Source organism: Pipistrellus kuhlii, unplaced genomic scaffold (assembly GCF_014108245.1).
Source record: "Pipistrellus kuhlii isolate mPipKuh1 unplaced genomic scaffold, mPipKuh1.p scaffold_m20_p_2, whole genome shotgun sequence".
In the NCBI taxonomy this organism is placed as follows: domain Eukaryota; kingdom Metazoa; phylum Chordata; class Mammalia; order Chiroptera; family Vespertilionidae; genus Pipistrellus; species Pipistrellus kuhlii.
The window spans coordinates 184426983-184450292 of NW_023425515.1; the positions used below are offsets into that span (position 1 = coordinate 184426983).

Here is a 23310-nt window from a genome sequence, read left to right on the forward strand (position 1 = left end):
TTACATGTTTTTATTTATTTACTTATTTAGCCTGGTTTATATAAGTTTCTCTTTGAATCATTAATTAGAGATGAGTAGGATACTTTTGTCATTATCCCTCATCCTTTATAATAAGAGGCTAATATACAAATCAACCAAACAGTGGGACGACTGGTCGCTATGACATGCAGTGAACACCAGGAGGCAAATGCTCAATGCAGGAGCTGCCCCTTGGTGGTCACTGCACTCACACAGGGGGAGTGCTGCTCAGCCAGAAGCCGGGCTCACGCCTGGTGAGTGCAGCAGCAGTGGCAGGAGCATCTCCCGCCTCCATTGCAGGCAGGTGGTGAGAAATGAGGGGTACCAGACTGCAAGAGCCCTGGACTGCGAGAGGGATGTCTGACTGCCGGTTCTCCCATGAGGGGTCCTGGACTGCAAGATGGCGCAGGCTGGGCTGAGGAACCCCCACCTCCAGTGCACAAATTCCATGCACCGGGCCTCTAGTCCTATATAATAAAAGGGTAATATGCAAATTGACCCTAATGGCAGAAAAACCAGAACGACCGATCAACCAGTCACTGTGAGGCATACTGACCACTTCTTGGTACTTTTCCCTGGGGCTCGGGCCTAAACTGGCAGTCAGACACCCCTCTCACAATCCTGGATGCTGGCTTCTAATCGCTCACCTGCCTGCCTGCCTGCTTGGTTGCCCTAACTGCCCCCTGCTGCCTACCAGGTCACCCCTTACTGCCCCCTTCCTGCCAGACTTGATGCTCCTCACTATCCCCCTCCCCCACCGCTGGCCTGATAATTTTTTACTGCCACCCCTGCTGGCCTGGTTGCCTCCAACTGCCCCCCTCTGCCAGCCTGGTAGCTCCTAACTGCCCCCTCTACTGGCCTGGTCACCCCTTACTCTCCCCCACCGTCCTGGTCACCCCAACTGGGCCTCCAACTGCCCCCGCACCCCCGCTGGCCTGGTCACCCCTCATGGCCTACTTTTCAGTCGTTTGGTTGTCCTTACTAACACCCTCTGCCGGCCTGGTCAAAGGCAGCCATCTTGTGAGGGTGTGAGGGTCAATTTGCATATCACCTCTTTATTATATAGAATTATATATATATTTTTTAGCATATAATCTTTGTAAATATTGTGGGTCTGTTTTTCTGCATTTCTTGGTATCTGCTGAGTAATGACATTTATGAAGTTAGGATTTCTTGTTAATATTTAATGTGGATTTGCTCATTAAATGTTAAATCACATACCTAATTAAAATATTATATAATACGTGCTTACTTGATTTTGCACCTTTGAAAGAAGGATTAACCTTAGAGATATAGAGGATGTTCTGTTAAATGTCAGCTATAAATGGCTTTTGAATTTCTCAGATAAGAAAATAGTAGAAACAATAATCAAGTCATTTAATGATAGAGGACTCTGAAAATGGATTCTTAAAGCCCTGGGATATTCCCTTCAGAGCCATTTCACAAAGCCCTATATGAATATTTTTAAAAACTGGTAAAATAAAATGAGTTATAAGAAATTGAACTGTCATAAGTAATTGTGTAGTAAGTGTTGTAATTATTTTAGAAAAAATGAAACAACAATATTTCAAGATGTGCATTTATTGTTGCAAAGTTGATGACACATAAACTTTGATAGACATGGAAAATTTAACATCCGTTTCATACAATTTTCTTTTTATCTTTTCAAAGCACATTCTGGCTGTCACAGGATTGGCATCTTTGTCCATTGTGTCATTCTGTAGTTGCTTAATTGTCATCTAAAATGCAAATATTAAATAGAAGGGTGCTTAATGTCTTTAGATGTTATAAATCCTAGAGAAGCTTGACTATGTTAATTTTTACATTTGTAAAAGCTGCAGCCTTTTAAAATTTCTTATTCAATGAACATTTATGTATTAACTTTGTAAAAAAATAAAAGTTCAGAAAAATTAATTAGGAGCATGTGTCAAGTATTTATTTCAAGGCCAAGTCAGAGTTTTTCTTGCTAAAAACATAAAAAATGACTAAAGATTATTGTTAATCAGCTAGGTTAGATAGAAAGCTTTATGAAAGAGATCTTAATCTCATTAAAGTCTTTCTGAAAATTAATCAAACATTTTATTAGGATTTAACTTTTCAGGAGATGCTAATAAATAACATCACAAAAAAATTTAAGCCACACCATGTTTGGGGGCAGATTTCTTCCTTTTGGTAATTATGTGTTGGGCCAGGTTCTCTGGGAGAAAAAAGTAGTAGGAGAGAGGGTTCACTTTGTTGTGCTAACACTTTGGCTGAAAAGACAAAATGTGAACAGAAGTCAGTGAATAGTTAAAGGGATTAGAGAGAAGAAAGTGTTTAACATTTCAGCGGAGGTGAAGAAAGCTAAAACCACTCAGTAACACTAAACAAAAGCAAACTCCTCAAACTTTGACAGAGCCAAGATTGTCAGCCCATCAAAGCCCATGTGCTTTTCTCTTAAGTTTTTTTTTCTTCAAACCTTAGCTTGTTCATTCATCACACATTTTTTTTTAAATTTTTAAAATATATTTTATTGATTTCTTACAGAGAAGAGGGGAGAGAGCTAGAGAGCTAGAAACGTCAATGAGAGAGAAACATCGACCAGCCGCCTCCTGCACACCCCCTACCGGGATGTGCCCACAACCAATGTACATTCCCTTGACCGGAATCGAACCCGGGACCTTTCAGTCCGCAGACTGACGCTCTATCCACTGAGCCAAACTGGTTTCGGCCATCAGACATTTTTTAAAAGCATCTGCTGGCCAGGCATTGCATAGAGCACAAGGGATAGATACAGTGCTCCTTGCCCTGAGGATGCTTCCAGTCCAGTGGGAAAGCTGAAACTGGCGGGTAGTTTAAGTGCAGTGTGGTAAGAGATAGGCTGGGAATGTCTTGCAATTCTTGCAAGTGTGAAACTCAGCAAGGGAGACGGGGTGTTAAGAAATTTATCTCATAAGAGGTAAAATTTGGGTTGCGTTTCTAAGGATAAGAAGAACCTATTCAGGTGAAAAAGGTATATGTTTGTGTGGTTGGAGGAATATTATAGACTAAAAAAGTATAAGAATATTTGTTATTCATTTATTTTAAAAAAAAATATATTTTATTGATTTTGTACAGAGAAGAAGGGAGAGAGATAGTTAGAAACATCAATGAGAGAGAGTCATCGATCAGCTGCCTCTTGCACACCCCCTACTGGGGATATGCCCACAACCAAGGTACATGCCCTTGACCGGAATCGAACCCAGGACTGAAAGGTCCCCAAGCCAATGCTCTATCCCAGTGTTTCCCAACCTTCTCTCATGATGAGAATCACCTGGTGGAGTTGTTAAAACACAGATTCCTGAATCCCAACTAAGAAGTGCTAAACTAGAATTTTTGAGAACATATAGGTAAAATTGCATACCTAACTTAGTGCTCTGTATATAAAATCTGTCTTAGAGCACTAGTTAAGTATACAATTTTACCTATATGTTCCCAGAAATTCTAGTTTAGCACTTCTTAGTTGGGATTCAGGAATCTGTGTTTTAACAACTCCACCAGGTGATTCTCATCATGAGAGAAGGTTGGGAAACTGCTCTATCCATTGAGCCAAACCGGTTTCGGCCTTGTTATTCATTTCTGAAGCCCACCTAAGATTATTAGAATGAATTACAAGAGGGTAAAATTGCAGCTTCAGACTGTAATGACGGTAATAGCTAGAAGGCATAGCTAACCAACCACATGACCACAAATGTAGATGCAGAAAGGTGTATAAACTGATTAAGGGCTTATTGACACTTTGTAATATTATTTATTTATTTTTTTAATCCTCACCCGAGGATATTTTTCCATTGACTTTTAGGGAGAGTGGAAGAGAGAGGGGAAAGACCGAGAGAAACATCAATGATAGACACATCAATTGGTTGCCTCCAGCACGAGCCCTAACTGGGGCCTGACCCAGTCGGGAGGAGCCTGCAGCCTACATACGTGCGTTGACTGGAATTGAATTTGGGACCCTTTGGTCCGCAGGCCGACGACACTCTATCCACTGGACAAAACCGGCTAGGGCGGTAATCTTTTTTTTTTTTTTTTTTTTTTTTAATTAATAGAGAGGAAGGGAGAAAAGAGAGAGAAACATAAATGATGGGAGAGAATCATTGATTGGCTGCCTTCTGCATATCCCCTACTGGGCATCAAGCCTGCAACTCAGGCATGTTCCCTGACAGGGAATCGAACTATGACCTCCTGTTTCATAGGTCGACACTCATCCACTGAGTCTCACACTGGCCGGGTGACACTTCGTAAATCTCAAGTATACTTTTGTATAAAACTTGCTGTTCCCATTAATGAATTTGTGTGATTAAAAAAAAAAAAATGTAGAGCTCTAAGCCTAAATTGTGTGGCTTAGTTGATTGGGCATCATTCAGTTCACCAAAAGAAAAAATTTAGGTTACATTTGATGTATGGTGCTAAAGATTTCATTCTAAAATAGTTACAGGAAAAAAATTAAGTTTTGTTTAATATTTAAAGAGATTCATTTCTAGCTTTCTGGAAAATCTGACATTGTAGAATGAATGACTTCCTCCCCAGGGATTCTAAGAAACTGGGGTTGTAGCATAACCTAGTATACGATGATCATTAAGTGTGATGGGAATGCAGGGTAAAGAGGAAAACTGAATAATGATGTTAGTGCTTTTTACTTGTGTAGGAAAGAAAACATATTAGGGATGCAGATATTTATAAATTACAGTGTTTCTTTGTACCATCATACTCAGCAATAATATGGCATCGCTGTGTATATCTCCAGTAGTTTACCTTCTAATTTGTGTTGTAACTTGTACTACAATCAAGCAATCAGAGCAGGTGCTGTGAATAGTAGCAAAAACTTGTTACTGTTGTATTTAAGTCAGTGGTTGTTAAACTTTAATTACATCAGCGTCACCTGGTGGGGCTCCTGAAATTACTTAGTAGGTCTGGGATGAGGCCTGTGAATGTGCATTTTAAAACAAGTTCCTAGGTGATGCTGATGCCACTGGTCCAGGGACCACATTTTGAGAACCACTGCTTTAGGATTAGTGGAATTGCTACCTATTCTCCTTCCCCATTTGTACAATGAAAATCAAATTTGTAATAATTTGATCCTAGAACTATTTGGCTTACCTAATTATTAGGTAATTATTATGCCTAATATTAGGATCTTAAGCTAAATGTTTAAATATTTATAAACAATTAAATATTACAATAGCTACCATTTTTGAATTATTTTTCTATACGAGGCATTGTGATGCATTTGATCTCATTAAGTGTGTTCAATGAACTGCAGGATTTTTTTATTTTTTCCTTTCACAGAAGAAGAAACTGAATTTAAGTAATTTGCTTATACAATATCTGCATAGTGGAGCCAGAATTTAAACTCAGGTCTCTGAAAAAACCATGTTCTTTTATTAATGTCATTGAGCCTGCTTATAAGATAACCTGAATCAGGACACCTTCTGCTTTTGTTCCTTGTTTCAGACTTTTTGCCTGGAGAGAGATGACCAGTGACTCATCCTTAGTATATCACATGTCTCACATGACTTGGACCTGTGTCAGAGCAATTAATATTGTGACTTTGATAACAAAAATTTATGCTTATTTATAGTTGAATACTAACTTCACAGTTCTACTACTTTGGAATATGAAACAGTTCACTTACCTTGATTAGTTATCACATGTGTCAAACACAAGGCCCGCGGGCCAAATCCGTCCCGCCAGGCCTTGCAATGTGGCCTGCACCGCGCTGTCATCACTGCACTCTGCTGCGTTTCCATCACAATGATGGTTTATGACTGTTCAGTAAACCATTCGGCCCGCGATTTAGGCTGGATTTTAGATTTTGGCCCCTTCTCTGATTGAGTTCGACACCCCTACGTTAGATAAATGGTTCATTAGCAACTGAAGGAAGATCAGCAGAAAAAAAGCATACCATAAGTTTGCAGAAATTAAGTTATAAATTGGAAAATGACTAATACCATTGTAGTTGTTCAATTTATACCAATAATCTCCCGACTAACGTACAATTTTGTCCACAGTGGAAAGCTAAGAACTTTGGTAGTGAGGCTTTTGGACATATAAAAAGAATGTGAATATCTCCGTTAGAAGCCATCACCTTTAGGTCAATTGTCAACTGTTCATCTACTGACAACTGGGACAGCAAATGGCCTACAAAATATGTATTCCTTGAAAAATAAGGCATTAATTTCTTATGCTTTATTTTTATATGTGTCAAGTTAGTTTTACTAAAATGATTGCATTTAGTATAATATATATTCTTTACTACTACATTCCTTTTCCCAAGACAGTTATTCCTAGTTGATTAGGATTTTACTACTAAATTGGAAAGGTCCTTAGCATCTTAGGGCACTTCTTTGGACAATGAAAGAAATAAAAATCTTTACCATCTTGGCCTGCTCCCTTAAATCCTGTAAGGCAGCCCTGGCCACCTGAGCTGTTCCTGGTATTTGAGTTGATATTCTAAGTTCTAAACTACCGATAACCATATTATAAATGGTGAGACTTGGTAGAATTAATGATATAATAGAAATTTTATGCATAACTGTCTGAGAGGCCATTTGCCTGTAAGTCCTGTCGTAAGTATTCCTTACGTCCTGCCCTGTCCATAAGGACTGCAAGGACTTGAACAGATGAGAATCGCAGTGATGATTGCAGTGTGGCCTTGGTTACAGAGAGGGTAAATGTGAACCTTGCTTTTTCAGCTACATCATTGGCTTAAACAGGAATTTATAGGCCAGTGCGGAAACCTAACTACCAAGTTAGGTTTTTTACTTTGTCCAGATTGTAGCAGATTTTGTTTACTATAAAATAAAATGTGCTTGCTAGAAAAAAAATGAAACTTAGAGAAAAACATAACAGAAATAAAAAAGATCCATGATCTTGCTACCAAAGGGTTATGCTTCCATTTTGATATGTTTCTTATAATTTTTTTGTTATGCACTTAAAAAAAGTGAAATTAGTGTATTGCAATTTCATACCCCTCTTTCTCAAAATTATAAGCAACTTCTCATTAAGAAATCTTTCTAATGATCTATCTTAAGGTTGTAGTTACCTATTCCCAAAGGGGTATATATAATTTTTTTGTTATAATAATATAATATTCAAACAACTGACTCATAGTTATAATTTTTCTGCTTAAATAATATCAGTTAACAAAAATATCAGGAAATAGCATTGTGAAGTGAATGAAAAGCAGACATTCTAATGTTTTCTAGAGAAACACGTATATGTAGAAAATTCTTCCAGCTGCTTTATATTTTTATAGAAATATAAAATGCATACATATAACTTTAAAAGTTATATATATAAAACTTAAAAGTAATTTTATTGATTGATTTCTTTTTTTAAAAATATATTTTTATTGATTTTTATACAGAGAGAAAGGGAAGAGAGATAGAGAGCTAGAAACATTGATGAGAGAGAGTCATCGATCAGCTGCCTCTTGCACACCCCCTTCTGGGGATATGCCCGCAACCAAGGTACATGTCCCTGACCGGAATCGAACCCGGGACTCTTCAGTCCCCAAGCCGATGCTCTATCCATTGAGCCAAACCGGTCCTGGCACTGATTGATTTCTTTTAAGAGAAAAATAGAGAAACATTAATTTGTTGTCCCACATATTTATACATTTGTTGGTTGATTCTTGTATGTGATCTAACCACAGGGATGGAACCCACAGCCTTGGTGTATTGGGACAACACTCAAACCAACTGAGCTACCTGGCCAGGGTATACATATAACTTTAAAACACAAACAAATATTTATTCATACTTATATGTACTATTTGTAGATGAATTTTTTTTCTTAGTATATTAAGCATATTTCATGTTAGTATACAATTATACATAATTTTAGTGAAACGTGACTTGTGTCATTAAATACAGAACTACATTATCATTGGATTTTTAAAATAATATTTGGGAAGAAAGAAGAAAGTGTATTTAGAGGTGGAGATGTTTATAAAGATCAGTTTACCTTTAACGTGTGATTTATATAACTAGTCATCTCTTATGGACCTTTGGGTCTGGTTTTATAAATAATACTGCGTTGAACACTCTTACACATTGATCTTTATCTTGGTAATTTATGATGATTCTTAAATAGCTGGTTAAAATTTATCCACCTATTTAAAAAAATATATGTTTTATTGATTTTGTATGGAGAGGAAGGGAGAGGGATAGAGAGTTAGAAACATCGATGAGAGAGTCGTCGATTAGCTGCCTCTTGCACACCCCCTGTGGGGATATGCCCGCAACCAAGGTACATGCCCTTGACCGGAATCGAACCCGGGACTTTTCAGTCGCCAAGCCAACGCTCTATCCATTGAGCCAAACCGGTTTCTGCTTATCCACCTATTTAATGAAAACAGAGCAATGGAATACTATTTATGGTTTTAAAAAGCGAGTAATGTTTAAGGATTTATAATGAAGAAACCACCCTAGCCTGCTCTCCCCTCCGTTCCTGTCCAGAGTAGCTCCTTGTAACTATATTTGTTTTGGTTCCGGTAGCATTAGCTCTGTATCTCTAACTGATACGGCTTTCCTACCATTGCTAGATCTGTCATCATCCATTGAATCTTTGCTTTGATGGATGGTGTTTCAGTTCTCTTACAATCCTCCTTTCTTTTCTCTATTTCCTCTCAATATAATGAGGTCACTGTTTTTGGTCCCCTGACAATTAACTAAGAAAACTTTTAAAGGACATATAATTTGGACTTTTGATGAAAATAATATTTTAAAATGAAACAGTTTGTTTTTACTAAAACCCCTTTCCTTCTTAACTCTTGGCTTTTTGACCTCTTACTCTTTTTTGTCTGATTCTTTTTTTTCCTGGTTTCACCTGTAAGATTTATATTGTCAACTCTTATGCCGAAGGAGAATGATAATCTCCATGAATCTTTCTTGTGAGACTCTCAGTACCTCTCATGTGTTTTTAAGTCTGTCTTGTCTGTTCTAAGTATTGCTACCCCAGGTTTTTTTTTTTTTTTTTTTAGTTTGCATGAAATATCTTTTCCCATCCCTTCATTTTTAAATCTGTGTATGCTTTTTGATCCGAAGTGGGTCTTGTGTTTGTATCCATTCAGCCAGCCACCCTGTACCTTTTGATTGGAGCATTTAGTCCATTTCCATTTAATGTATTTATGATAGTTATATATTGTCATTAATTGTTTTCTGGTTGTTTTTATAATTTTTCATGCTTCCTTCTCTTGCTCTCATAACATTGTGGCTTTTTAAAAATATTTTTTTTATTGATTTTAGAGAGGAAGAGAGAGGGAGGGAGAGAAACATCAATGATAAGAGAGAATCATTAATTGGCTGCCTCCTGCACGCACCCCCCCACCCCCCCACCCCCCTCTAGGGATTGAGCCCTCAACCTGGGCATGTGCCCTTTACCAGAGCAAACTTAGGGCCCTTCAGTCTGCAGGCTAAGCCAAACCAGCTAGGGCTGATGACTTTTTTTTAGTGATTTGTTTGGGTTCCTTTCTCTATATTTTGTGTGTGTACCTATTACAGGATTTTGGTTTGTGGTTACCACAAGATTGCAGCAAATCAGTTACATCTTCAGGCTCTGCTCCTAATTTTAGTTTTCTTGCTATTTCAACCACATCTGCAGTTATTCCTCCACTGAAGTTTTGAACTCTCAAAATCATCCCTGAAACTTGGAATCAACATCTTTCAAACTCTTGTTAATGTTGATATTTTGACCTGTTCTCATGAGTCATGAGTGTTTTTAATGGCATCTAGATTGGTGGATTCTTTTCAGAAGGTTTTTTTTTTTTTTTTTTTTTTTTTTACTTTGTCCAGATCTATCAGAGGAATCTATATGTATGGCAGCTGTAGCCTTGTGAAATGCATTTCTAAAATAATACTTGAAAGTCAAAATTACTCTTTGATCAGTGAACTGCAGAATGGCAGTTAGCAGGAAGAAAACATATATCTTCACCAGAACTCTTTTTTTTTTTTAATATATATTTTTATTGATTTTGTACAGAGAGGAAGGGAGAGAGATAGAGAATTAGAAACATCGATGAAAGAGAGTCATCGATCAGCTGCCTCTTGCACACCCCCTACTGGGGATGTGCCCGCAACCAAGGTACATGCCCTTGACTGGAATCGAACCTGGGACCCTTCAGTCCCCAAGCCTACACTCTATCCATTGAGCCAAACCGGTCTCGGCTTCACCAGAACGCTTTAGTGATCACAGCTGCATTGTTAATGAGCAGTAATATTTTGAAGAAAAAAAAAATTTTTCCCCCCCCTCCTAAGCAGTAGGTCTCAACAGTGGGATTAAAGTACTCAGTAAAGCATTTTATAAACCGATGTGCCATCCAGTCTTTGTTGTTCCATTTATGGAAGACAGGCAGAGTTTATTTAACATAATTCTCTTAAATATATATATTTTTATTGATTCAAATTCTTTTAAGTATATATTTTTTATTGATTTAAGAAGAAACATTTGATTCTTCCTTTTCACTTAAACTCAGAGGCCATTGTAGGGTTACTAATTGGCCTCATTTCAGCATTGTTGTGTCTCAGGGAAAAGTGAGGCCTGAGGAGAGGTAGTGAAATAAATAGGCAGTTGGTGGAGCGAGCAATCAAAACATATAAATTTTTCAGTTAAGTTCACCATTTCATATGGACATGTTCATGATGCTGTAAAAACTATTGCAATAGTGACATGAAAGATCATTGTTCACAAATCACCATAACATAATGAAAAATTTGAAATAGTATGAAAATTACCAAATGGCACAGAGATACAAGTTGAGCAAATGCTGTTGGAAAAATGGTGCTGATAAACTTGATGGACGCAAGGTTGCCACAAACCTTTAATTTGTAAAAAAAACAAAATAAACCCAAAAAACCACCACATGATTTCTGAGGGCAATAAAATGAAGTATGTTTGTTCAGAAAATACTTTCTAAAGAGTATGGGCATACGTTTTGGAACCAGTGCTCATTTCCTTAAAGGATCTTTTTCAAAACATACAGGAATATATTTTACTAGAGTCATTGAATTTGTCACTTTTCAATAGCCAATGATTTAGTGTTAAGTTTTTATTTCATTTCATTGTCTAACTTGTTTTTGTGGGCATAGCAACAAAGCAGATATAAATGAATTAAAGAGCTTTGTTACCTCATGCATATCCTTCAGCTGGTAAAATCTTTGATGTTTTAATCTAAACTCATTTATTCTTAATTTAATATTTTATATTCTAAAAATAGTCATTGATCTTGCACATATGAATTCATATAATCTGTGGTTATAGATGTTCTATTGAATAGATACCAAATTTTAAAAACAATTTGTATCTATCTATATATATAAAAGCCTAATATGCTAAGTGTCCAATTGATCATTCGACCATTCGGTTGACCACTCAGCCAGTTGCTATGATGCTCACCAACCACCAGGGGGCAGATGCTCCCACTGGTAGGGTCCGGCTGATCAGGAATGGGGGCCAGATACGCCCTAAAGCCCTCCCGCAGTCCCTTCCCAGCCAACTGGCCCCCATTGGCCCCAATCAGGACTGGATGAGATGACCCCAATAGGCCCCAATTGCTGGCCAGGCTGAGGGACCAACACTGGGGCACGAATTTGTGCACCGAGCCTCTAGTTTTCTTATAATGGTCTTCATGAACCTAAAGTTTAATTTGTGGATATAAATACTAGTAGCTTCCAATTGTTGTGTATCAAGCACTATATTAGTTACTTTTCAAAATTGATTTCTAATCTTCATTATATCCCTCTAAGATTTTATTTTATAAGGCAGGAAAGTGAAAAATCCTGAGTTATTTCTCCATAGCAAAACACTGCTGTTAAATATATAGCTGAAATTAGATATGGTCATGTTCTCTCCTATTGTGTTTTCAGTAACTCACCTTCCAACATATAGAAGAAGAATAGAAAAAATTAAAGTGAATAGTTAACTAAGATAGAAATATTATATGCAGTTGTGTCAGCAAAGCCAATGATCTGAATGTTCAGGTTAGGTGAGTAGGATAATATACTTCTAAGTCTTCCATGTTTTTTCTTGTAGCCAGAAGTGAGTCTTCATAGGTTTCCTGTTGATGCCTTTAGGTAGAAACCATAAATCATCTCTGAAGCCTGTGATTAAAGTTATTTAATCAAGTTGGCTCTTTTAAATTAATTCTCATATGAAAATCATCTTTCTTATTACTAGGCAGCTTGCCTCCTCAGCGTTGGCTTCTGTGTCTGTCTCTTTATTTGAGATAATTCATTTAAAATGTATAATTCAATGGATTTTAGCATATTCAGAGTTGTACAGCCATCACCACAGTCAATCTTAGGACATTTTCATTACCTTAAAGAGAAATCCTGTGTTCCTTATTAGCCCATCACTTCCCAACTCCAAAGCCCGAGGCAACCACTAATCTATCTGTCTCTTACATATTTGCATATTAGTATGGATATTTTATTATAAATGGAATTATACCATGTCTGGTACTTTGTGAAGACTTGTTTCTCTTAGCATAATATTTTATTGCTGAATAATATCTGTTGATGGAGAATACCATATTTTATTGATCTGTTCATCATTTGGTAGATATTTGAGTTGTTTCCACTTTTTGCTCTTATGAATATGCTAACAACATTCAGATACAAAATTTTTTTGGTGGACATTCTAGTCTCTGTCTTACCCTCATAAAATATAAATGAGGAAAGATTTCATCCCATTTAAAAATTGTGGCTTCCTTTTGCTGAGAGCAAAGGAATTTGTGTATTTTCACATTGCTCTCTCCAATTCTTGGTGTGATGCTACCAAACCTCAGACCTAATTACCCCTGGTTTTCAGCAATATTTTAAACTTTCCAGAGCATTTTCCACATGATTTTATTTCTTTATTTCCTGTGACTTCTTTCTATTGGAGCCTTTAAGGACAAGGGCTATTTTATCTTTGTAGCTTAATGTAGATAAGCATTGAGGTTTGGTCAGTGCTAACTGTGTGGCAGAGGAGGCCAAGTTAGGAATCATATCAAATTGTATGATTTGTACTATGGTTTGTACTATGATCACTGTGTGGTATCTGTTCTGTCCAAGACTTGAACCATCAACCTTTGACCTTTTGGTGCACTGGATAGTACTCATTCAACTAAGCCACATAAGCCAGTACTTATATGCTGGTTTTTGTTTTCTTTTAAATTTATTTTTTATTGATTTTAGAGAGGAAGGGGAGGAGGAGAGAAACATCAATAATGAGAGAGAATCATTGATAGGTTGCCCCACTGGGGATCATGCCCCGATGGGGCAATCAAGCTGGTGACCTCTTAATTCATGGGTCAAGTCTCAACTACTGAGCTACACCAGCCAGGTCATTTGCTATTTTTAATTTTTTAAAAATTTTATTTACTTTTTTTGGTAATCATCACAGGAGGATAGTTTTCCATTGATTTTTAGGTAGAGTGGAAGAGAAAGGAAGAGAGAGAGAGAAACATTGATGTGAGAGAAACACATTGATTGGTTGCCTCCTGCACGATCCCCAACCAGGGTCCAGGCTATGGAGGAGCCTGCAACCAAGGTACATGCCCTTGACTGGAATCAAACCTGAGACCCTTTGGTCTGCAGGCCAATGCACTATCCACTGATCTAAACTGGCTAGGGTATTTTGCTAGGTTTTATAATTCACTTAGAGACTACCCTGGAACTTTGATAATCACCTACCTCTAAATTTATTCTCTCTAGCCCTGACTCTTCTCTTGTGATTAGATTCATAGTACAGTATATGGCATACTGTATGTTAACTTTTATACCTAGACATATTTGAAGGACACGTATTTTTATTTCATGTTACTAGCATTGTTACTGATTGGTGGTAGGCGCTCAAATGTTAATCATTGAAAAACAGCTAATCTTTCTTTTGTTCCCATTGCCAGTTACTAAATATGAAAAGAAATAGTCCTCAAAATTGAACCCTGTGATAATGAAGTCCAGTGTAGAATTGTTCATGATGACACATGTTGCTTGAGTATTTAAGCATTATTTGAATAATAGGAAATTGCCTTTTTAAAAATGTTAAAAACACTTGAACAGATTCTTTAATATTAGATGACTGGAGAATTGCCCTCCACTCATGGATTGCAGTGCTAGAATGGTTTAGACTATGATAGAGAGGAGCTGGTTAGGATTGATTACTTGACTCTAGAAAGGAGCCTGAGTGAAGTGGTCTCAAATCAATCACAAGCTGATGGGCAGTTTATTGCCAGCAAAAAGTGGGGAAATGTAGTTGTGTTTACATAGAATGTTAGTTATTCTGTTTTACAAGTTTATGGCCATTGAACTATCCTATATAATAAAAATGAATATGCTAATTAGACTGAATAGAACGACTGTCCAGACTACCTTCCGGATGAAGTCGGGGCTGCGAGGGCCGAGCTCCTTGAATGAATTTCATGCATCAGGCCTCTAGTATTAGAAAATAAAAATGAGGGAAAAAAGAAAACACCTCTATCTCCTTACAGCTCTTTTTAATAGGATGTATATGCAGGGTTTCCCAAAAACTGTATACACTCTTAACACCTGATGGCTGTTTCTTCCTTTTCAGATTTAATCCATTGGAATTATTTATTACTCAAAGTATATATACCATGGGACATCCTATATGTATGTGTATATATGTAAACACATATATATATAGAAAGTTAAACATACAGAAACATATATACATGTACATTTACTTTTTAAAATTAATTGATTTTAGAGGGAGAGGAAGATAGAGAGTAGGAGAGAGAAAAACATTGATATTTTGCTCCACTTGTTTATGCATTCATTGGTTGATTCTTGTAATTGCCCTGTCCGGGACTGAACTGTAACCCTGGCACGCTGGGATGACACTCCAACCAAATGACCTACTTGGCTAGGGCTGTACATGTTCTTTTCAAAAACAAAAGTGAGATTACACTCTATAAGTAGCTTTTCCTTTTTTAGGTTTAAGGTTTATTGAAATTAATTTACATGAAGTGAAATTAACTTTTTTTAGTTTATGTGAGTTTTGACAAACACAGAGATATATAACTTCTACTATAATAAAATTATAGAAGTTGTATCACTCCCCCAAATCTCTTTGTCTTTTTGTAGTTATCCTCATCCCCTTGCAATCATTTTATCTTTGTAAATCCTCTTATAAATGTAATCATTGTACATTATGCAATTTCAAGTCTGGCTCCTATTATTTAGCATATTTTTCTTTTTAGGGTTTTGGTTTTAGATTATGCTTCAAGAATCTTCTATAAAATAAATGGGAATATTCATGTTTATAATTTTTCTAAGAATTTCAGTGCTTCAGCCTTTTGTCAGAATGGCATTTACTTTAGTATAAATTGTAAGGCAGAAAATTCACTTTTAAAAAGTTTGCCAGTCTAGTTATGTTTATTAAGCTTATGTTACTATTATAATACTCTTACTAATGTAATAAATGTTGATTTCCTCACAGGTAGCAAGACAGTCAGGACCCCCGACCCCTTCCCCTTATGCAGCACATGAAATAAACAAGGGGCATCCAAATCTTGCGGCAACGCCCCCGGGACATGCATCGTCCCCTGGCCTCTCTCAAGTAAGAAAAACTATACTTAAAAAATAATAAATTGTCATGTAAAAGCATTTCTGTTTTTCTAAAGCAAATTTTAATAGTTTCTATCTTGTCTTTTGTACTTAATGGTGGCTACTAATGATTTTATACATTTCATTTATGGAGGCATTCAAAATGAACAGTGACACTTAGTTCTTCTTTTTATTGTTTTAGAAGTAGAATGTATTCTGAAATTTGTTAAAACCACAAAACACTTGTTTGCTTTTCAGTGCGTAATCTGTAGTCTCCACTCTTCTCTCTTTTTTGGTGGAATGTTGGTGGTTATCTTCTAGTTTTGTAAAAGGTGGTGTATCTTTCCGTCTTGAGTAACTTTGGTTGCTTTTTTGTTTGTTTTGGTTTTTTATTTTGTAAATAGATTATTTAAATTTGTTAAGCTTAAGATTTTGTTAAACTGTTAAAAAATAATGAACTCTTTAATGTATTTCCAGTTAAAGGCACAGCAGACAATAAAACACTGTTTTAAAAAGATAGCACTGTGGGTTCCCTGCTTTTTAAGCTATTTCCCAAGATACTGTTTTGCTTGCACCAACCCACCATCACATGCTTATTTGGGCTTCCTTGTGGTTAAGATCTGGCCAGAGTTAAAGCCTTGTGCTGGAATGAATGTGTAGAAAGTTAAGCCAATAACCTTGACCCATGTTATTTGACAGTGTTATTTATGCTTAAGAACTGCTTTTAGTAATGAAAATTAATTTTATAACATTATCTTCACTTTTGCCTTCTATATTTTAGGCCTTGTAAAACTTGAATAATAAGAAATAAGCAATTACTTATCTTCTATATATATAAAAGCCTAAGCGACTGGCCTACTGGCTGGTAGCTATGACACACACTGACCACCAGGGGGCTGATGCTTAACACAGGAGCTACTAAACAACAGCACCTTTGCAGAGTGCCCTCTGGCACTCTAGAACCCCATGGGGGATGCTGGACTGCCAGTTTTGGCCTGATACCCACAGGCCAGGCTGAGGGACCCCACCTGCTGGAGGGACCCTGCTCACTCCACAAACACCCTTCGAGCACCAGTGCCGCCCCAGTCTGGCCGGGGAGGGACCGTGTGAGGGTGGCTCCAGGGCGTGTCCGGCCCATCTCACCCAGTCCCACCGGCCACCATCTAATTAATTTACTTTCAATGTGCACGAATCCGTGCACCACACCTCTAGTTAAAAATAATGCTGAGAGCATGTGATTATAAGTTATGGACTGGGACTGATTAATGCTAGTTTAGACTATAGAATTTTTGAAGAAGCAATGTGCAGTTTGGCAAGCCATTATTGAAATAGCCCTAATAAGAAATATATAAATTAATTTGGACTTAATACTATGCTTAAACTCAGTCTAAATCATTCCTTTTTAATTTTGAATTTTAAAAGTAAAATGTCAAAATGAAATCTTTTTTAAAATGAGGTTCTTGTGTTGGACTTCATGTCACTGAAGCGGACCACTCACACTGTTAATAAGGTATATTAGCCAGTCTCTAATCAAGAGAGAAAAGCTATATATTGTTTAATTTTAATTTTAATTTTTAAAAGTTTTTTTATTGATATTTTTACAGAGAGGAAGGGAAAGGGATAGAGAGCCAGAAACATCAATGAGAGAGAAACATCAATCAGTCGCCTCCTGGGGATGTGCCCGCAATCAAGGTACAAGCCCTTGACAGGAATCGAACCTGGGACCCTTCAGTCCACAGGCCGATGCTCTATCTACTGAGCCAAACCAGTCAGGGCTATGTACTGGTTTATTTTATTTATTTATTTATTTATTTATTTATTTATTTATTTATTTATTTATTTATTATTAAATTATTATCTGTGTATATATTTTACCATTGCCCCCCCCCCAACATACCCACCCTCCCCAGAGTTTTGTGTCCATTGGTTGTACTTATATGCATGTATACAAGTCCTTCCGTTGATCTCTCATCTCCCCCAGATCCCCTTCCCCTCCCCGCTGTAATTTGACAGTTTGCTTGTTGCTTTACTGTCTCTATTATGTACTGTTTTAAATAGGGAAAATAAAAGAATATTCTGTAATAAAAGAATAATATGCAAATTGACCATCACTCCAACACACAAGGTGGCGGCCACAAGATGTCCAGCAGGGGATGGCAGTTGGGAGGGACCAGGCTTGCAAGGAGGGAAGTTTGTGGCAACCAGGCCTGCAGGGAATGGCAGTTGGTGGGGGAACCCAGGCCTGCAGGGGAGAGCAGCTGGGAGGACCAAGCCTGCAAGGGAGGACAATTAGGGGCAATCAGGCTGGCAAGGGAGTAGTTAGGGGATGAGCAGGCTAGCAGGCAGAAGTGGTTAGGGGCAATCAGGAAGGCAGGCAGGTGAGCAGTTGGGAGCCAGCAGTCCTTGATTGTGAGAGGGATGTCCGACTGCCCATTTAGGCCCAATCCTGTCGTGATTGGGCCTATATGGGCAATCGGACATCCCTTGAGGGGGTCCAGATTGGAGAGGATGCACGTTTTTTGTGCACCGGGCCTCTAGAATATATATAAATATATGGCTAATATGCAAAGTGTCCCCTCAGGAGTTCGACCTGGATACCATGAGTTCGCTTGCTATAATGTGCACTGACCACTAGAGGGTGGTACGGAACGAAGGAAGCTCCCAGGCAGCAGCCGGAAGGCCCTAATTGACCCTGATCGCTGGCCAGACCTAGGGACCGGTCCTCTAGTTTATTATAAAGTTTCATTAAATATAACAGGGAATTGGCGTAATGAAGTGTCAATAATATAAAAAGAGAACTCTTAAAGAATACAGTCCTAATTCATTTCTTAAATATCTCCCACCCATCTTGAACAATTTGGTTCTCGACCAAGTTATTCACAGAAAAAAATGTCTCTGTTGTTGAACCAAACTTCATAGTTTTCCAAAATGGCAACCCTTTTAAGCTGATACCTCAGCATGACTAAAAGCATCTCTCTGGCAAGGAGAGAATGCTTTTGTTGCTGGGGAAATCAATAATTAGCACAATTTTAAAACATAAAGAGGCCATCAAGAGTGCTAATGTTGCTGAAGGTGTGAAAGAAACAATGATCATAGGCAGTTGAAGAGATAGAAAAATGTGTTGATTTGGATAAAGAAAAAGCAATTAACCAGTGACAGACATGTAGGAGGTAGTGATGTATGAACCAGCAAAGATGCTACATGCTGACATCCCTGGATCAAGTGCTAATAGTGTTTTCTTTAAGGCTAGTCGGGGATGGTTCGATACATTTAAGAAAAGGAGTGTTTATTTACAGATTAAACAGTATATTAGGCATGTACTGTATATAAGAAAGGTCAAAATAGGAAATCATTGGGGGGTCTGGAATGGATTGATTCAACTAACAGGATATTAATGGGAAAAAATGATTTGGTTTTTGAACAGATCACTTCTCAAACAGCCTGCCAGAACAAATTAAGTTCAAGAGCCGAGAATCCAGGGATAACAATAGCAAGTATAAGGATCAGCTTCCTGTCCTGGGGCTGATAGAATACCTATGGAAGAGCCTTCTCCATGGCTGACAGTGGAGAGTACACAGCTCTGGCTCACCTAATAGTAGAGAATTCACTATAGCACCATTCCCGTGGAGCATGCTAGAAATCCTTCCTGTGGTACTTACTGGAAATTGCCCCATGGAGTATTGGGCAAGGCTGGCTTCTTTAGTATCAGTGTCCTTTAACAAAGAGCTGTGGCAGTGCACAGTGGCTGAGGTTCCTTATGCATCTGTTTGGCATACACCTCAGATGACCCTATCACATAGGTCCCACGTGATAAGCAGCTTACATTGCAACCCAAACGTGCTCCATAGTCGTCTTTTGTTCAGGTCATCACTCAAAGGTGGAAACCACCCAGGTGACTGTAGGTAAGTCACGGTATAGCCACTTAAATGTAATGTACTAGGTGTACCGGTTAATAATGATGGATTTTGTAATAAAAGAAAACAATAATTTCAAGAGAAACATCAAAAGTGCTTTGTTCAAAGTAATGTCCATCACTACCAACACATTTCCCCCATCTTTCAGGTAATTTGTGGATACCATCCCAATAGAACTTTTCTTGTTTTGAGGGAAACATTCAAAGACCCAATTTTCCATTTTGTATGTTTTGAAGTGCTGCTCAGAAAGTAAGAGTGCTATTAATCAGAACCAAGTGGTAATCTGAAGGAGCAAGGTCTGGTGAATATGGCAAGTGGGTTAATACTTTCCAGGCAAGATCTTGTAACGTGTCTTTAACTGGTTTTGAAATGTGTGATGGTGTGTTATCATGAAGTAAAATTACTTTGCTGTGTCTTCAGGCCCATTCTGGTCGTTTCATCATTAAAGTGTGGTTCAAATTGATTATTTGTTGTCGGTAGCGATCAATATTAATGTTTTCACCTGGTTTTAGAAGCTCATAACATACCACACCTTCCTGATTCCACCAAACGCAGAGCATTGTCTTCTTTCTGAAGCGATTTGGCCTTGCAGTCAGTGTTGATGGTTGACCTGGATCACCCCATGATTTTGTGTGTTTGGGATTCTCAAAATAAATCCACTTTTCATCACCAGTCACAATTTCATGCAAAAAAGACTTCCTTTCATGCTGTTGAAGCAACATTTTACTGATGGTTTTTTGTTTTTCCATTTGTCTTTTGTTCAGTTGATGTGGCATCCATTTTTCTTCCTTTAAAATCTTTCCCTTTGCTTGTAAATTATTGTAAATTATTTGTTGAGCAATGTTTAATCTTTCTGCAAGTTGTTTTTGAGTTTGACACACATCTTCATCCAGTAATGCTTATAATTGTTGGTCTTCAAACTTTTCCTGTTGACCTGGACGTTCTTTGTCTTTCACATCAATATATAACTTTTAAAGCATTTAAACCAGCATTCACAAGTATCTTGAGATGGAGCATGTTCACCATAAGCTTCCTGAAGTATACGATAACTTCCAGCAGCACTTTTCTTCAAAATAAAGTAATGAATTATAACTTCCCGCAAATGCTCTTTTTTTGGCATGAAATTCGACATTTTTAAGTGTAAAAATATCTATGATGTTAACACCTTTAGCAAATTTGACATATGAAGTTTTGAAGCTTGCTGTCAATACAACAAAATAGCATACATAACAAATCCCATATATATCAACTTATGTGTAACTCCATCTATTAAAAAAAAATCTGCATTATTAACTGGTACAACTAAATGTTGTCTCTGACACTCAAAAAAGGCCTACCAAACTCTTTCCTCCTTTTTTTCATGGTAGTAGTTAGTGTTAGGTAAGGGGACCCCCTCTCCTACTCACCTGCTCACTGAGATATAGTAGACCTTACTGGATAGGGCAATACTATTTCCGATTTGACCTAGTGGGAATCCTTATTAGTGATCAGTTTCCCTTTTGTAAATACCAGGATTGTATGAGATCTAAAGTTCCTTCAAGATTTCTATGGGTTTTAGAAACAACTTCAGATTTAAAACTAGGCCAACTTTGCATTCTTTTTCATTTTTTATCTTTTAAAAAAATACCAAAGTTATTTGAATTATCTTACATCACTTAAATTAAGCAAGACAAAAGTATTTTCTACTTATTGCTCAATTGTTGGCACTTTTCTATTTTTTCTTGGTGTCACTGTCAAGACTCCTAAGCTGTGTTCACAGTAATCAGTGAGAAGACATGCTCAGAATAATGCCAAAGTGGAAGGATATATGTTTGCTGCCTACTGTTCCTGGAAATTTCATTTAGTCCTTTTTCTTAGAGATTAACTCAGTTGTGTTATGTAGTGGGTTGAGATGGTAATGATCCACGATTAGATTCTTTATTGTCTGTGGAAATGCAAAGAAAAGGACTTTTCCCCTGAGGAATAGTGATTGATTATGCTCTTTATTTTAACACTACAATTTGTATACTTTTTGTGTGATTTAAAAACATTTTGTCTTTCCTAAAGAAAATAAATTCTGATTTTTCACAACTTTTGACAATTAGCCTTGCTAATAATTAGGATAAAGTAAAGGAAGTTTTGAAAGTTGTTTTCATATTTCACTTTTGAAATTGATGAGCATTTACTTTCCTTCACAAGTACAGTTGACCATTTTTATCCTCCCCTTCTCCCCATGGAACACATTGCGGCTGTGTCAGGTGGTCTGTGAGCTGAGTGGTGTTTGGAGGCTGCAGTCATGGCTCATGAGGATTTGATATTGGCCCATCAACTGGCAGACTGACTGCATTGTGTTGGCACTGTTGACGCTAAATCTTACTCACTTTTGTTTTGATTTATTTTTCAGCTGATCGTATGCCTATTTACTTAAAAATTTATACCTTGTTGACAATTTCTTCAACAAATATTGCCATTAAACATTTTACAAATTAACATGCCAATACAAATGTCATTAGTATGAAAGTACTAAGTTACAAAGTACTAAAAAATATTCATATCATCTATGTCTATGGTTTAAACTGATATGTGCTAAACAGTCCTATAAGCTCTTTTCTCTAACTATTGAGATTTATTTTAATGTGGTCATATTTGATAAGAGAAATTGAGCTCTTTTGTCATTGTTTTGCTTTTATTAACAAAAACAGTTGCAACCATGTTTATAAAGTAAGATTTCATTAAATGTTTCAACCTATTAGGTGAATTTCATCTTTTTTTTTTTTACTTATCATGAAATATTCCTAAAGTAATTTTTATATGCTTGCTTGATTATGTTTTTCTTTGTATTACATATAGCTAAAAAAAAAAAATCACAGTGAATTTTTTTTCAAAATTTCTGGGGTTAGTGTTATTGCAAGAATAATTTAAGTACAATTATTATTCAGACTTTCCTCACCATATATCCCAAGTTGTAGATTCCATTGGGCAAATCTACAAACTATCGATAGAACCCATATTTTGAAATACCTAATTATAAGAAATGAAAGTTTTAAAAATCAAAAAATCAATTATTCAGCACTGTTTTAGAAAGCCAAATAATTTTGTAAAAACCAGTCATTAAGAACTGATTGTGATTTCACATATGCTTCTTTTGTTGTCTGTGATGTAGGCTCATTTTTGTTGTTGTTCATTTTCATTTGCATTCTCTGTGTGTGGGGGGGAGGGTTAGGATTTGTTACATTTAAAAAATATATATTTTTATTGATTTCAGAGAAGAAGGGAGATAGGAACATCAATGATGAGAGAGAACCATTGATTGGCTGCCTCCTGCAGGTTGGACCTAGCCCACAACCCAGGCATGTGCCCTTGACCGGAATTGAACCTGGACCCTTTGGTCCACAATATGATGCTCTATCCACTGAGCCAAACCAGCTAGGGTGGGATTTGTTACATTTAAGGAGTTGTTTCCTCTGGACATACCCTGGAGGCTCTTCTTGATTTCTCTGGCTACTGCTCTCACTTCTTATAATTGATAGTGCAAAACCTCTCTTAGAGTTTCCCTTGTAAGTTTATATATCTTTGGAATTTCACACTTAACTACTTTTCCATAGGTCTAGAAGAGAAACTCACTAGATAAAACTCACTTTTTTAAAAATCTAGCTGTAACATTCAAATATGTTAGATTTTTATGGCTCTAAAAATTGCAACTTCAATTCAGTTACAGAAATTAGCATGTATCATTACATCTTGGGATGGGAAATCAAACAGGTAAGTTTTAAGGAGAATCAGGGAATGGAGCAAAGTCAATTGTTCAAAGTGCTTGTGATATTTCCTGC

The 23310-nt window shown here is 37.1% G+C and overlaps 1 protein-coding gene across 25 annotated transcripts in view; it reads left to right on the forward strand.

Moving 5' to 3' along the window:
• EIF4G3 (eukaryotic translation initiation factor 4 gamma 3) overlaps positions 1-23310 on the forward strand; it is a 242118-nt gene that overhangs the window by 59035 nt on the left and 159773 nt on the right. For all 25 annotated transcript variants that reach the window (XM_045585085.1, XM_045585086.1, XM_036445754.2 and 22 more), the window contains one exon: positions 15481-15600. Coding sequence is in view for 22 of the 25 variants with exons in the window: in XM_036445754.2 (XP_036301647.1) it covers positions 15481-15600 (120 nt within the window). In the remaining 3 variants the exon portion in view is untranslated. The remainder of the gene's footprint in view (positions 1-15480; positions 15601-23310) is intronic.